This window comes from Camponotus vicinus, unplaced genomic scaffold, assembly GCF_025532165.1.
Source record: "Camponotus vicinus isolate PSW18456_S1 unplaced genomic scaffold, iyCamVici1.0 SCAF_5, whole genome shotgun sequence".
NCBI classification, from domain to species: domain Eukaryota; kingdom Metazoa; phylum Arthropoda; class Insecta; order Hymenoptera; family Formicidae; genus Camponotus; species Camponotus vicinus.
The window spans coordinates 18,248,164-18,264,370 of NW_028141977.1; the positions used below are offsets into that span (position 1 = coordinate 18,248,164).

The following is a 16,207-nucleotide window of genomic DNA, read 5'->3' on the forward strand; positions in this document are numbered from 1 at the left end:
CCGTCGATACAAAAAAGAAATCCGCTTTCTTGTAACACGATCATGATTAATGCAGGTCTCTACTTTCCCGAGTAATCGAAAGATGCCCCAAAATGATACGGCAGAACTGCGTGTCAGGCGATTTATACGTCGATAAACATGTCTTGCACATGCGCGAAATGAGAACATCACGAACACGATATTTATAACCTCAAATTTATTTTTCTCCCAACACTGAAACTCGTCTCTTCAACTTACACTTACTTAAAAATTATTAAATTTGATTTTTAATCAGCTTTAATCGAAACTGTACTGTTTCGATGAACGAAATGCGAATGCGATTATAATGCAAAGTGTGTTGGCAGTAAAATTGTTCGCGTACAGAGCTTCTCCGGTCTCGTTGATTTTCACGTCGTTTCGCGGCAAACACGTGCACCCGAGGCACATATTAAAGATGAACGAGGCTTTCCTCCGCTACGAAAAGGGTAGCGAGGTGTTCGACATCTCGTTCCGCTACGTGGACGAGACGATGAATGTCGACCGTCAGTTCAACTTCTCCAGACAGATCGCGGAGAGCGTGAACAGTTTCCTCAAGAGGATCGACACAAACGTTTGCAAGATCATAAACAGAAAGGTGCGAACGCGAAATGAAACATTTGCAAGTTAGCTTAGATATGTAGAAAATATCTACCTATTTGTAATGAATGTTATTGCGTTCAATAGAAAAAATTGAAATGTTTGAATTATTGGCCTGCGACATTCAAATCTGATATGTTGAATCTAAAACTTGGAACTAATTGCATTCTGTTACTTATATAGATATAATATTATATAGATATTATATAGATATAAAACTCTTATTTCTGCAAAACAAATGTTATTTATGATTTCAAATTATACTTTGATATGACTGATTGCTTCTACATAGGTTTTTCAATGCGAGTCAATGAATAATCAATGAATAATTGGTACATGCTTTTCTTCCTTTTTTAAAGTAGTTTATATTAAAAGAAATTATATTTTGTTAATATAATGAATTTTATTATAATTATAGTATTATACTTTCCTCTCTCTCTCTCTCTCTCACAATACACAAGATATTTTAAAAATTGTTAAAATTAAAGAAACAGAAATTTCCTTTAAAAATAATTTTGAAAAACAAAATAATACTTCTTATATACTGTTTAAAAAAAAATTAAAAAAATTTTTGAAGAATTATTATATAATTTCTAACTAGACTTTATATAAAAATTAAAGAGAAAATATAAAATATCTAATCATGAATAAAAAAAAATTTTTTTAGGTGGAGAGAAAAAGAAAAAAAAATGCCGCTTTGGATACATCTGCTCTGCCAAATGACAATGTGGATACTGGGAAGATCATGCTTCTCAAGGATGATATCAAAGTAGATGGCAATGTATTATGCGAGAGCCTTTTACAGGATAGCGCAAAACTTAAGCTAGTCATTTTCGAGAAGATGTTCTTAGTGAAACAAAATGCGCCTTATATTATCAATATGTCGTTACCATCGAGTATACTAGTGGGTTTTCCGACTTATCCATCTAAATTTGAGTCACTGTATACTGACAAGAAACAATCGATATTTAACTGGTATAAAAATGATGCTATTAACGACAAGTCAAATGTATGGACACACGTAGGAAGTGGATTTCTGTATGAACCGAATGTGTCTGATATTGGTTGCAACTTAAAGATTAGCTGCGAACCGCGAAATGAATCGGATTCCGGTTGTAACATGGAAGTGGAATCGAAAAACGTTGTGGAAGCTGGTCCTGGACCATGCCCATTTGATATTCGACACCAGTTTACAAAACATAAATTATTAGGCAGAAGGTATATATACATATATGTATATGGTACTCATAAAATGTGATAAATATAAGCTGAACAAATTTGTATTGTGTTCGTAGAGTACAACAAAATAAAAATTATATCAAGCATACATTTTACTTATACATAATATATTTATTAAAGAGAACAAATATTCAGTTTTAGGATAATGTCTTACAATATACTAGCAGATACATATGCTGATTCTGATTTTTCCAAGGATGTATTATATCCATATTGTCCACAATATGCATTAGATATGGATTATAGAAAGCAATTAATACTAAAAGAAATAATAGGTATGTGATAAACGTATAATTTTAAAATTATTTTATCTTTTATTTTTTTATTAAACATAAAAAAATTTCTTGAATGTTTAAAATCTTAAAACGATGATTGATAAATATTATTTATTTTGTTTTATTATTTAAATAAAAATGAGATCACTTATTTTCTAATTCTTCAGAATTTCTTCAAGTATTAAAGTAAAATGTTATTTTAGATTACTGAATCAAAACAACAGTAAAAATTTATATTTTTTTTTGCAGGATTTAACAGTGACATAATTTGTCTGCAAGAAGTAGACAGGAGTGTATATGAGCATGATTTGTTGCCATCTTTGTATATGTTAAATTACGATGGCGTATTCGTTACAAAGAATGAAATTAACGAAGGACTTGCCACGTTTTTTAATCAAGAAAAATTCGAGAAATTAAGATTTGAATACAGCGTAATGGCTAAAAATATCGATTTTCCAAGATTCGCTACTATTTGGTCCAAAATTAATAACAATAAGACAAAAGAGAGATTCTCTAGTAGAAATACAACCATTCAGGTAATCATATGATTGCTCATTATCAATATTATTACAATATTAGTACCAATTGAAAAGATTAAATTTAGTGATAATTTAGGTAACGACATTGCGATCTAAAGAGAACCAATCTGAAATCTTGATCATCGGTAATACGCATTTATACTTTAAACCCGATGCGGATCACATACGTTTATTGCAAGGGTATTACACGATTACATATGTACATGAAATGGCGAAAAAAATACAAGAAGAGGTACATATTTTTTTCGATAAAAATTATTTACATTTATATATTCAGAAAAAAAATATAATTTAGAAACGTTACTCTAATATTCGTATAAATTACTCAAAGCTTAAACGTATTTTCAAATTCATATTTTATATTATAATTTTGCAATTATAATTACAAAACTGTGTATACATACATTGACAGAATCCCGAGTGTAACGTAAGCGTAATACTTTGCGGAGATTTTAACAGTGTGCCGGAATGTGGCATTTATCAGTTAATGACTGAAAATTACATTCCGAAAACATGCGAAGACTGGAGAAGTAGTGAGTGATTTTTCATATCAATTTCCGAAAGCCTTTTTTTTAATTTCATTGTTTATTAATTTGAACACGATGTGTATGCGATCAGTTCAATTGTAATAAAATATCTTTCGTTTTCAGATACCGAGGAAGCTATAGAAAATGTATCCCTAACGCAGGATCTTTGCATGTCTAGCGCTTGTGGTACGCCACAATATACGAATTACACGCCAGAGTTCTCTGGTTGCTTAGATTACATATTTTACGAAAAAGATAAATTTGAAGTGGAACAGATAATCCCAATGCCTAGTAAAGAAGATATTACTCTTCATACGGGTTTGCCATCTGTAGTGTTTCCTAGTGATCATATATCCTTGTGCGCAGATTTAAAGTTAAAAGAATGATAAATATACACATTGAAATTATTTTTGTCACATAAAGCTCTGTCCTAGTATTAATCCTCACTTATATTAAATATATAGTAACTAAATTAGACCACAATCATACACACAAATGTTATATATATATAAAAGAGTTTACAATTCAAACGTAAAATCTCTAGCCTTATAATTGAAATTTATATTTATAATTAAACTATTTCTTGAGATTTTTATATATAATTCTCTATTTTACCTATTTTTATTTATTTATTGGCTCTTTTTTACTTCCGTTCATATTTTAACGTATAATTTTTTATATTGTTAATTTATTGTCAGATCAACCTTAACTGAGATTTTTTAGAAATCAAGTTTTATTTCAAAATATTTAATTATATAAATTACCTTTTTTTAACAATGTCAAAGCTCCTATTTTTTTCTTACTGTAATCATTGAAGTAAGATGATAAAAGCAAGATTCTCTTTTCAGTTTATAGATTAATAAATAGTAAAATATTGAATCCAATTGGCCCAAGTCCATTGGAGTGATACGTGACTTTGTATAAAAATAGATTTATAGTTGGCAGATCTTAGAATTAAATTCTTCGCTTCATACATTTTTCAGAAGAGTTGATAAGCCTTTTCTGATACAAATAAATATAATAAAGTGAAAGCACATACTATATAGTTAACAAGTTAATTTTTTCTATGAAATAATTAAAAAAAAATTCTCGAAAACCATTTAGTGAAATATGAATATGAACTGATATGTAGCTTATATTTCATTAGATGGATTCCAAGCACTATTATATACATGTACGTATATTATGTATGCATAAGCATGCGTGTTAGGCATATAATAAAACGCATTTGTTTATAATCATCAAAGTATACATTTATATTTCATTAATACGAAGATACAATAAAGTGACATTACTTATGTGTTTACGACGCTACTTAGGATTATAATTTACAAAAACTTATATACAAATTAATTGTTTCTTTCTTTGATGGTTCCATCTTAGAGATCTAAATAAGAATTTTGAATTTTATTAAACTACAAATTTCTCATTTTATTGCGCAAAATATTTTCTATGAATCTTTTATTTTGTAAAAACAAAAAAATTGAATTTTTTGCGTTTCGTAATCAACTTTATCAAAGTCTACATGTAACGATTAAAAATTTTTCATAATTTGACTACCTGAATCCGAAATTACATAAAATGTTTGATGTATAAAGATCTTCCGAGATATATTTTAGAAAGGGAAAAATTATTATATATATGAATATTTTATGGTTGAAACATTTTTCTATTTATCTATTTCTCTTTTCTATTGTATATTCGAAAATATGCAATCATGTCATTTTACACAAAACACTGTGTGCTTGTGCATATAATATAACTTAAAGATATTATATTCAGCCCTTTTATACTATTTTATATTCCATAAACTATGAGATTTTGAGATTTTAAGACTCTTCTCATTATTTAATCAAATCAAAGGACGGAAATCTAAAGAAATAAATTATCTTAATTTAGAAAAAATTTTTAATTATAGTTTCAGGTTTAACGTAATTATTTATATGAAATCTTACAGCATGTACAATTATACGAATACAAACAAGAACATTTTATGTAAAATCCTTACACTTCGTTCTTTAACTAATCATTTCAAGTTTGACTCTTCTTACAATAATTTTATTAGCCTTTTATTTTGTTTTAATATAGAACATTTCAACAACCAGAAAATTTGACTCCAAAAACGAGTCTTACTTGGTCTATTATTTTTGTTATAACTGTGTACACAAAAGAGTGTTCCAACATATAATTAAAAATTCTACGATTGCATTTTACTACTTATAGGAAGATTTTATATGGTATATATTATGTACTTTATTTGTTTCTGATCACAATAGCTTTTTATTAAAATGATAACCTACTGCAAAATCGTGTAAATTACGCTAATAAAAATAAGGAATATCTTGTCGTGAATCAATGTAACAATCAGCCGAGTGAAAGGTCCTAACGTATGTAAATTTTGTTTTTACTACCATACATTTTTGCTCTTCCATTTTCCATATGTATATATAACAAATATAATGTGTAGCTTAACATAATCCTCGTTACTCTCATTGTCATAATCATTATAAATGTATGTTAATCCTCTCATTCCCAATGTAAATATGTGATAATGCACAAGCTGATATATTTTTAAATTTCGATACAAGTTGAAAATAGAATCCTAATCAATGAGTTTTCTTTTTGTTTAAATTTTAGCTACAAATTTAGGGAAGATATAAAGTAAAAAGCAAGGAATTAAAATTAATTAGATAACTGACAGGTACCTTTATTATTTTGATACTTAATGTTTCCCATATTTTAAATACAAGATTAGCATTATAAATAGATTAAGAATGAGAAGATTAAGTTTTCTTTTATTTAAAATAACCGTTTTAAATGATTGATTGAACATATTGATATTGACATGAAAACGAATTTCAAAAACATGCTACGATGAATGCAAAATATATGTGAAATAAAACTTGCTATTGTGTGAATAAATATTTATTTTTTAATTTTCAAAGAAATAAAGTATTGACTATCATTATATCTGCAGAAACGAAACTGCATATGTTACTGTTAGCATTGTTAACATTTTGAATCTGCCATAAATTTAACTGTCATATACTTAATTTTTTGTCCTCATATTTTTTTAATCGTTATTTTATAAGTAGAACATTTATGTATTTTTATGCGAAATAGAAAAACGACTTTGAAAATAGTTTACATATATGTATATACGCATTTTTTCTATAACAAATTCTTTTTATAATCATAATACAAGTATATAACTAAATATATATTTGATATATATTGCATTATTTATTATATTACCAAGAAAAATTCGAAGTACTCGATATCTGTTTAGTCGAAATATTCATTATCTGTTTATTATATCATGAAAATAAGAATTTTGAACATATGTGCATATATAATACGAAAAAAATAATTTATTTTGTAATCCATAAATTTTTCAATTGATGTATATCTGAAATAGTCAGATTCAAAATGTTGAGCAAAAAATTTCAAACATTCTTCAATTGACACAAACTTTGATTACATTTCGATCAAAAACTCATGCAAACGATGCATGATGATGTGAATGAGATAATTTGAACTTATTGCATTTACGATATGCTATGAATTTATGCCATTGCGACACAATTATTCTCGTGAAAATCTTAAGTCGGAGATGCTTCCTTTTCCCACTTTATTAATAAAAAAAATGCAGTCTTACGTGACAGCGATGATGTGAGTGTGTATATGTATGAATGTGTGTATGAATGACAATAGAACGCAATACTACGCAAGGATTTACACATCAGTGGACGATTGTTGCTCGCTTGCTCGTTTTAAGATTATCACATTCCTCTTCGCGGCGCACTTGGCACCAATAATTGCAACGCGGTCATCGCGTCCGGGAATAGAGAGTGATAATTCACTACTGGCACATAGGCGGCGGTTATGACGCGACCGGCAAACCATCGACCATGTAGTGAGTTTACAGCCGCCACGGCGGTTGCAATCGACGGACATTTTACATAAACGTTGCCTTGCGGTGACGCTTGGTCCACGTATACATGTAGCACGCCGCCGTGCTTGTTACATTCCTCGATTACATCGTCGCGAATTTCCTTTGCCCAATTAGGATTTGTCTCACTGAAACAATACGATATAAAAGTTATAATTTTAAATTAATTTTGCAGAAAAAATAGTTTTATTATTAATAATATTTACGAATTTACACTTTTAATATTTAATAAAAATTAATATTAATAGATTGATTATTCAAAAAAATATTTCTACAATAAGCTTGTCATATTACCATTACTTTGCATAAAAGAAACTTTAGATATGCTTAAGTAAAATGATAATATTTTTATCTAGCATATATATTCCCCCTAGTGAAAGTATGATATACATGACACCAGGTCTACAAATATGCAATTTACAAAGTAAATTCATAAATGCTACTTTGATACCAAGAAATCTAGGCAACTTACTTTTGAGGATCGAACATGTTTGATAACATAAAGCACTGTGTTGCGATTGGAGGCGCTGCCTGAGGTGGTGGTTGTGGTTGTGTCATGACTGGAGCCATATTTAAAGCGTTTGCTGCAGCAGGAGGAATTTCCAGACCGGTACCTTCCGCCAACTTGAACATCAGTTGTAATCTACAAAGAATATATTGTGCAAATATTTTAAACATACTGTTTTATATTTATATGTGCATATTTATACTCTTTTCTTTTATCTTTCTTTATTTGTATATTTTTCTCTGTTTTTATACTAACTTTACGTACCTTCCAGTTGCACCGAGATCAATACCACTACGATCTAATTCATCCGTATCGAGAAGAGACGGTCCTTGAATCAAATCAGTTCGTTCTGTTACATTGCCAACTTTCATAGGTCTACCAGCAAGCTCGAATCCATTCAATTGTTCTAAAGCTTTCTTCGCATCATCTGCATTTCTGAACTGAAAATGTAATAAAGATTTTGAATTTTACATAGCTATAATATCAACCTTTATATGAATTGTTTAAAAGATATCGATCCAATCATTGAACAATACAAAGAAATAATACAATAATTTCGCGTATTTAAAGAGAAGAGACGTTTACACAGATAAGACTAGAAAAATTTACCGTCAGAAAACCGTAACCTTTACTACGTCCGGTCTCAGGATCCATAATTAATTGTATATTATCAATTTTTCCGAATGGTTCGAAAATCCCGCGAAGCATATCTTCTGTGATATTAAAATGGAGAGATCCTACATATAATCGCATAGGTCCCGTTTGTCCTTTAGGCATTAGGTTTGGCATCGAATTGCCCATGCGATTCTTCTCAGCTTGTGTATGCTGCACTACAATAGGTACTCCAAGGAGCTTCTGACCTGATAGACCGAGAGCCTGCAAAACAATGTGAAAGTAAAGAAAATTTTTTCTACCTGTTTGATTCTTTAAAAAAATTTCATTTAAAACTCAGGAAATATTATTGTTTTAAGAAATATTATTAGTCAGTTATCATTAGTTATCTCCAATTGTATAATAACGTAACGTGAATATACTCACGAGTGTCACACTTTCTGGATCTTTGAATTCGACATAAGCAATGCCCTTAAATCTTCGAGTTTTGTTGCATGTAATTAACCTAACATCTTGCACTTTGCCGACACTCGAGAAAAATTCCTCCAAGTCTCGTGCACGGATTCGCTGACTCAGTTGCATACAAAAAACAGTCCGAGCATCTCGCTCTTCTGGTGTCAATTCATCATTTCTGAAAACAATATTTTTGTCAGTAAATATAAAAAAGAGAACGTGTTGAAAAGTTAAAAAAAATTTCTGATTTATTAGTATGATATTGTTGAATATTAATTTCTGTTACTGTAATATATATGTAATTAGTAACAAAACAAGCGAAACCTCATATTCAAATTAATTTAGCATAAATATATCCCCCAAAATCATAAATTGCAGCTTCATGATTGGGTCTAGTCAATTATGCATTTTATCACGAAAGAATATTATTTAAAACTGTTAATTAGATTTTATCATAAATTAAATATAATCTTGTTTTTATAAAAAATCTAAATAGAATAGACAGGCTCATAAGAGACGTCAAAACAATCTGGTATTTATGTATTATAAATAACAATTTCGATCCTTATTAAAGTATGATATTCTCCAAAGTATAAATCCCAACTTATGTAAGATATACTTACATTCCAAGAGGACTGTGACCTTTGCCGAACGGTGGTCGAGCTCTAGGAAGAGTGAGTGGTGTTAGTGATCTCTTTCTTCTCCTATCCCTATCTCTGTCTCTGTCTCGCCTCTCCCTGTCCCTATCATCACGATCTCTGTCGCGGTCCCGCCTGTCTCGTGATCGCGATCTGCGTCGACGGTCGCGGTCGCGATCGCGATCCCTGTCCCGATCACGATCCCGGTCCCTGTCTCTGTCACGATCCCGCCGATCTTTGTCCTTTTCTCGACGATCGCGATCTCGAGATCGTGAACGAGAACGCGAACGATGTTTGCTTTTCCTATAAAAAGAAAAGTACTTCAATTAAAAGGTCCGCTCAAAATGAAGAGGATCGAGTAATGCCCAATTCAATAAATCTTTAAATATACCAAAGTGGAGACACAAAATATCCATGTGTAATCGTTATTGTAGATGTATTGTCAGGATGTATCAGACATATTAATTTATGCTAGAAATTAAAAAGAATGTCAAAGTGAAGATCTCAAAATATTTAAATCATGAAGTATTAAAAAAAGTAAGTATTAAAAAGATAAAAAAATAAACGACAAAATTTATGAACTTTTTTAAAAAAATATTGAAAATAGGTCTGAAACATCTTGCGAAATAATCCCTAAAATTTATAGAATAATATACTTTATATATTTAAAAATAAAATATATTATAATTGAGAATAAAAACAAGATTTCAACATCTCTCCATCAATGTTTATGATGATTATGAAATGTTATTATTGCAGAGTATATTTCACTAGTGTATTTGGATTGAATTATATAATACCATTCTTTTTATACAAAATAATTTGGATAATATATATATAAAATGAGAGGAGCGCTCGAAAATGCGCGTTTTAGATTAATTCTCTAGCAATACCTAATTCAGTTACAGTTAGAAAACGAAGTTGCGTTATCAAATTTCCCGGAATTTAAATATCGAGTTTCCCAAGATTTGATTGTGTTAAGATGATAACGCAAGTAGTTCGTGATTCTATATATATTGTGTCTTTATTTTTATTTTTGAGAATTATTAAAGAAGTTGCATTTTTCGAGTTCGCGAGAGGAATCTGTAATACAGATATTCTTCCTATATATACTTACCATCGTCAGGTTTAACCTTTGGAATTATCAAATTAACCAGCATTTACACTAATTGTATGGGGTCTATAACAAAGAGAATAAAACTTCAGATGGGTCTGTTAAAACGAGTGACTAACGCTGCTTCAATTATGGCGCAAAGACATGGTTATGCAAGAGATAACACTTTAGTAGACTTTCCTCTTTAATATAACTCGAATTGACAATATAAATTTGCAGTTCATCAGCATTCATGGCATGCTAACACCAATATACGAATTACAGTTTTGTTCAGACTTTTTGATAATTTTACAATTGCAACTTGTACAATTTTACAAGTATAATTTCGGGTTAAAAGGATATCCTGACAAAGGCACAAAAAAATTTAGATCTTTTATAGTTTTCAAATTTTACCGCAATCTTTTCTTGCGATTAAAGTCCATCGAAATTAAATTGAAAAAGACCAAAGTATACTTGATTCTTAATCGTTGTGCGAAACATGATTGAATGTTATGATGTTATCAATCGCCCCTTTATTATTAATGCGTCGCATTTAATAGCACAATTCAGATGTATCGATACAAATTACTCATTTCACAAGTGACCCAAATAAAAATCCCAAAGCGTGACGAATAAATGCGAAACGATGGCAATTAGGTCGATAATTCTGTCTTAGCAAAAAACTTAGATACCAGCAGGTTTTAACACATGATAGAATCATCTATAATATTGCTTAGTTTTAAAGTTAAATACTAGGGTCGTGCAATTAAGAGTCTCGTAACTCTTTCATTAACATTCTCCACTTAATTAATCCTTAATATAACAAAATAATTCATATAAAAGTGTTCTACTCACCCAGACGATTTGCGACTAGACCCATTCTCCTTGGAGGACTTGTCTTTGGAGGAGGAGTCCTGCTCCTACGAACAGCAAACAGTTGAATGCCATGCCAGCCAGTCGATGTGGCAGGGACGCGCGAACAAGGGGACAAAAAGCAAATCGTAGAACGTTAGTAAATTTCGTAACGATAGTGTTTCTTTTAGCTATATGAAATTATATACAAATATAACAATGTTATTATCTCTTTTCCGGGTTCTCTACAAATCTGTATATCAAATTCGACAAGAATTGGGAACGAGAGAGAATCTGTTTTTCTTTTTCTTATCCTGTCGATATTACTACGGTAGCAACCTTTCTCCTTGCTGCGGAAGAGCAATGCTATTTTTTTCTTATGCTGGATGACAGAGACAGACGTCGGCGTCAATTCTCGTACTCTTTCTCATCTTTTTTTTTCAGGATTCTATGTAGGTCCCCGAGAGCGCTGAGGAAGGGAAAGGTACAAGAAAAGAAGAGAGAGCGAGGGTGAGAGAGAGCATGTGTGTGATAGAAATAGAGAGAGAGAAAGAGAGAGAGAGAGACAGACGGGGCGAGCATAGCGATGCGACGTGGTCGCATGCACCTGGCTCAGACTTACCAATCGCTTTATCGGGTTTTAGGAAAGCATTGCAATCTTGGGTTGAGCATGCCTTGGTCTTTAAACTACCAATGGCCAACCACACATCCTTTTTCTTCTGTAAAAGAGAGCCCTCATCAAAGACAGCACGATTTCAAAGCGAAAGACGCGAGTGAGCAACCCTAATCGCTACGATTGCCTACGATTGCCCGCGCGCATTTACCGATTACAGGGAGTGTCTCATTAATTGGGGATCGTTTTATCACAAATCAACCTTTTTCTCCTCCCGGTACACAGGGAAGAAATCAACCGGACAAAGCACTTGTGCAACTCACGCAGATCTGCGATCTGACCGAGTCTGGAGAAAATGTTTCTTTTATTCTTGTTGTAACACGAATACTTGAATAGCAATAACATATATACAAGTAATGAATATTTGAACATGAAGATGAACTCTTTTTAGTTCGTTCAATTAAATTTGACTAAGATAAAAGGATTATTTTTACGAAAAACACAAAAGCAACATTTTCTTTAAAAAATTTCATTGTAATTTTCTTTTCCACACAATTTGCTGATCAGCATATTCTCGTACTTTCATGTGGCACAAAATGTAATAAACAAGATGCTTACAAAATTCTTACCCAATTTCTTGAAGAATCAACGCATTTTTTGACATATAATACAATGTATTATTATAATAATAAAAAATAATATTATTAAAAATATTATTATTATTGTGTTTTTATTTTCAACATTGGAACTCTATGCACATACATGCATTATGCTACCTAAAATGATGGGTCAACAAGATGGATAAGCATTTTGTAAGCAACTTAAAAATGCCAACTTTTATAGAATACACAAGCATTGCTGAAAGCAACGTAAGAATTTCGGAAGCCTGACGTGTCTTCTGTCGCACCGCAAATAAGTGTTGTGATACCTGATCGATGGCATTACCTAGAAGGCAAATTGCTATCATTACAAATTGCACAAAAAAACAGTAGGCAGGGTATAAATATTTTGTAAAATGAGCTCGCTCGCACGAACTGTTACATAAGTAAAACATTTTGAGGTTCCATAAAAGCACACTAGAGAACTTTAGCATTTTGACGATTGGATATAAAATATTTGATAGATGCATTTTATAGCTTTGCTATAATAAAAACCAAATATTATTTTTCAATATAAATTGAGAAAATTAATATATAATGTATTCAAATAATACGTTATATAAGGATAAAACAGATAACATATTAATTATAAATATAAACAAGAATAATATTGCAAATATGTTATAAATCACAGGATAAATAAGATATTTAAAAATCGACGAATTCTGTGTATAATTATTACAGCATGTACTAATTATACAAAGATAAGATAAGTGAGATAAAAGAATTTACATCAAACAAAATATGATAAAAAGACAAAATTATATTTTTTATAATGTCATATAACTCAAGAGAAATAAAATTATTAATAAATGTAGTATAATTACTGTATAGTAAAATTTATCATCTCTTATAAATATTATTTTTTTCAGGTTTATCTTTGGTGAGAGAGAGAAAGACAAGAAGAATGAAGAGTATTATCAGAATGTTATAATACGCAAAGTATTTTCTTTATACTTTATAGATAAGATAATGCCTTTTTATCTAGGCAGAACAATTTCATATTAAGAAAAGCATTGTATTAAAAAAAAATATTGTTTTGTATCATTAAGTGCATTTGATTTATCCAAGATGTACAAAAATTGCATGTATTGAGTTTTGTATGTATATGAGAACTGTGAACTTTGAATCAAATGCTGATATCTTTCAATCCATAAATTCATGAATCTTTAAACAATACTCTGCCTATCTTTAAATTCGTAAATGCCAAAATTCAGAGATCCTTCAATACGCAATTTGTTAAAGTCTCAATCAGACATTCTTAAAGTCAAGCATACACATTCATTCAGTTTTTGTTAAAATAAAAACCTCTGTGATTCCTGTCTAAGGGTACCAATGTCGTCATATGTATAAACAGCACAAAACTTTCCGTCACAAATTATCATTGTTGAAAACTGCCTCCGGCGTGCATCATGATGACACATGATCTACATTCTAATGTTACCAAATGTTGCACCTTTGTAAGATAATAAAATAAAATTAAAAAATTAAAAAAAAATAATAAAAATAAATAAAAAGAAACTGAGACTAGAGATGGAAGACACAGAAGAGACGGAAAAAAAAGAATTAAGTAAAGAATGATGTTAGATGATTGCTATATCTTAATACCTCGTCTTTCGAGTGCATTCTAGGAACTCGCTGGCGAACATCCTACGAGCGCGAGGGTACATGTAACGTACCATCTATAAGTACAGAAAACGGAGGTGTTGATCAATAGATGATATATCAGAGACAAGGGCGTACTTTGTTCTACACATATATACATATACATACATACACATATATATATATATATATACATATATATATGTATGTAAATTATCCATATATCACAAAGAGAGAGAGTAAAAAAACAGAGTGAACGAAAGTGAGATAGAGGGATGGATTCTCTTTCTCTCCTACGCGAGTGCGTGTATTAAAAAAAAAAAAATAAAAAACACGTCTCGTGCATTCAGATAATGCAGTCCACACACGAGTCGAAGAAAATGATGATGAGACAGAATAAGAGCGAGAGAGAGAGAAAGAGAGAGAGACAATGACAGACAGAAGTAAACGATAGAAATGAAATTGTCGGAAGAGCAAAGCTTACCCCCTTCTTATACGGTGCCTCCAGCATCGCTTCGACATCCAAATCCTCCGCCATTGCACGAGTCGGAGAGCTCTCTGAAACGCCACGCATTAGCAGACCAGACTTTTTACGCTGTTCGACGAGAAGAAAGATACATATATATGTACGAGAAGGGCTCCTATTTACTACGAGCTATAATAACGTACGGACGACGAGCGTTCTAAATAGAACGACTCGAGCACCGACCGAGCGACTTAAAAAAACACGAGAAACGATCGCTACGCGACGAGGACGTTGACGACGAGCTCGGCAAAATGGCCGCCAGCGAGAGTTTGGAAAGTAGCCGAGTTCTCCTCCTCCCGGAAGTGACGCCCGTCAATACGCGAGTCGTTCGACAACCACTATTACGAAAATAACAAATAGCGCTTCGATTGACTCCGTAATTTCTAAGCGTTTCATCTACCAATCAGAGCGCAGGAATCTTCGCTCCCTTCGTCCTGATTGGTCGCGCTCCAAGCATCGCGTTTGGACCTTGTGACGTCATGACTGTCGCTCGAGAGAAAGGAAAATTCAACGATATACATGGGCGCCGGGAGGGGGGTGCAAAGCGGTGCACTTGCACCCCCCTGGCCCTGGCCTATGAAATAAGTGGGGAAGAGACAGAGAAAAAATTCAATAAAAAAATCATGTAATATAGAATAATATCGATAATTTTTTCAATTGAACAAAAATGCAATGGTTAAATATTAATTAATATTTGTAATAAGCCTTTGGGAAATCAATTTTAGAAAAATCAATGTTTGAACAAAAACTTGAGCCGTCTTGGTTGCTTTCCAAATTCATTTGTCACATTATCAATAAATTCAGTCTCCTCTTGCACTCTTTTTCTATGAACGCTGACACAGTAATAAATCTTTATTAAAATTCAATAAATAACATAAACGACGTTAACAAAAATATAATTATGAACTGGGAAAAAACCGTTTTTCCAGTGCATCCTCTTTTGAGTGCACCCCCCTAAAAGTAATTCTGCCGGCGCCCATGACGATATATATATTTTTTTTATCGATCGATACGGTATTATAAGAATTATTATTTATTTTACGTTAATCTTCTTTTCAATAAAGTTCAATAAAGTTGTTTATAAATAAGACAAGTGTCAGATTGTCGGATAATTTGAGTCATATGGCGTTTTCGAATGGTCGGGTTTGATCCGACCCGGGGTAGTCTACAAAACGTCATTGACCAATCACAGCCATTCTTCTGAAGAATGTAACCATACATTCTTCAGAAGAATGGCTGTGATTGGTCAATGACGTCTAGTAAACTACCCCGAGTCGGATCAAACTCGACCATTCGAAAACGCCAATAGTAAGAACAGATACCTAGATGGATATATTCGATAACCAATCAGCTTCGCGTTTCAACGGAAGTGATGGTACACAACGGGAGATGATTGGCTACCTGTCATTTTGCTCGCAAGGATCTCCAAATATATTTTTACATCACATACGTGCATCGTTCGGTAATGTAGTCGCAAGCTTGTGTGAATTCACGTATACGT

General features: G+C 31.6%; 2 protein-coding genes across 3 annotated transcripts; one reads left to right on the top strand and one right to left on the bottom strand.

The window, feature by feature from the left end:
* Positions 1-136: 136 nt before the first annotated feature.
* Positions 137-5,453, top strand: LOC145971984 (2',5'-phosphodiesterase 12). Its single transcript, XM_083100134.1, has 7 exons — positions 137-613; positions 1,283-1,833; positions 1,990-2,129; positions 2,379-2,665; positions 2,745-2,900; positions 3,081-3,201; positions 3,319-5,453. Exons 1-7 carry the CDS (start codon positions 326-328, stop codon positions 3,579-3,581), a joined length of 1,806 nt encoding a protein of 601 aa, XP_082956260.1. The 5' UTR covers positions 137-325; the 3' UTR covers positions 3,582-5,453.
* On the bottom strand, positions 5,436-14,984 carry Caper (RNA-binding protein 39-like protein Caper). 2 transcript variants are annotated; one of them, XM_083100136.1, is made up of 9 exons: positions 14,665-14,983; positions 14,184-14,257; positions 11,307-11,371; positions 9,344-9,661; positions 8,694-8,898; positions 8,265-8,531; positions 7,920-8,095; positions 7,620-7,790; positions 5,436-7,275 (listed from the first exon to the last, which is right to left on the bottom strand). In XM_083100136.1, the coding sequence occupies exons 2-9, from the start codon at positions 14,199-14,201 to the stop codon at positions 6,978-6,980; spliced, it is 1,518 nt and encodes a 505-aa protein (XP_082956262.1). In that variant the 5' UTR covers positions 14,202-14,257; positions 14,665-14,983; the 3' UTR covers positions 5,436-6,977. The 2 variants fall into 2 exon arrangements, with proteins under 2 accessions (XP_082956262.1, XP_082956261.1); XM_083100135.1 differs by lacking the exon at positions 14,184-14,257 and having other exon boundaries at positions 14,665-14,984.
* Positions 14,985-16,207: the final 1,223 nt, after the last annotated feature.

What these genes read in the sequence shown, in the direction of transcription:
- Caper (XM_083100135.1), bottom strand. Translation starts at nt 14,754, where the DNA reads ATGCGTGGCGTTTCAGAGAGCTCTCCGACTCGTGCAATGGCGGAGGAT. An exon ending in AGGCACCGTATAAGAAGGGG is followed by an intron (nt 11,372 to 14,664) that starts GTAAGCTTTGCT and finishes TGCTGTTCGTAG; the next exon opens with GAGCAGGACTCCTCCTCCAA. An exon ending in AACATGTTCGATCCTCAAAA is followed by an intron (nt 7,276 to 7,619) that starts GTAAGTTGCCTA and finishes GTATTGTTTCAG; the next exon opens with TGAGACAAATCCTAATTGGG.
- LOC145971984 (XM_083100134.1), top strand. Translation starts at nt 326, where the DNA reads ATGCAAAGTGTGTTGGCAGTAAAATTGTTCGCGTACAGAGCTTCTCCG. An exon ending in CGAAAAAAATACAAGAAGAG is followed by an intron (nt 2,901 to 3,080) that starts GTACATATTTTT and finishes ATACATTGACAG; the next exon opens with AATCCCGAGTGTAACGTAAG. An exon ending in ATGCGAAGACTGGAGAAGTA is followed by an intron (nt 3,202 to 3,318) that starts GTGAGTGATTTT and finishes TTTCGTTTTCAG; the next exon opens with ATACCGAGGAAGCTATAGAA.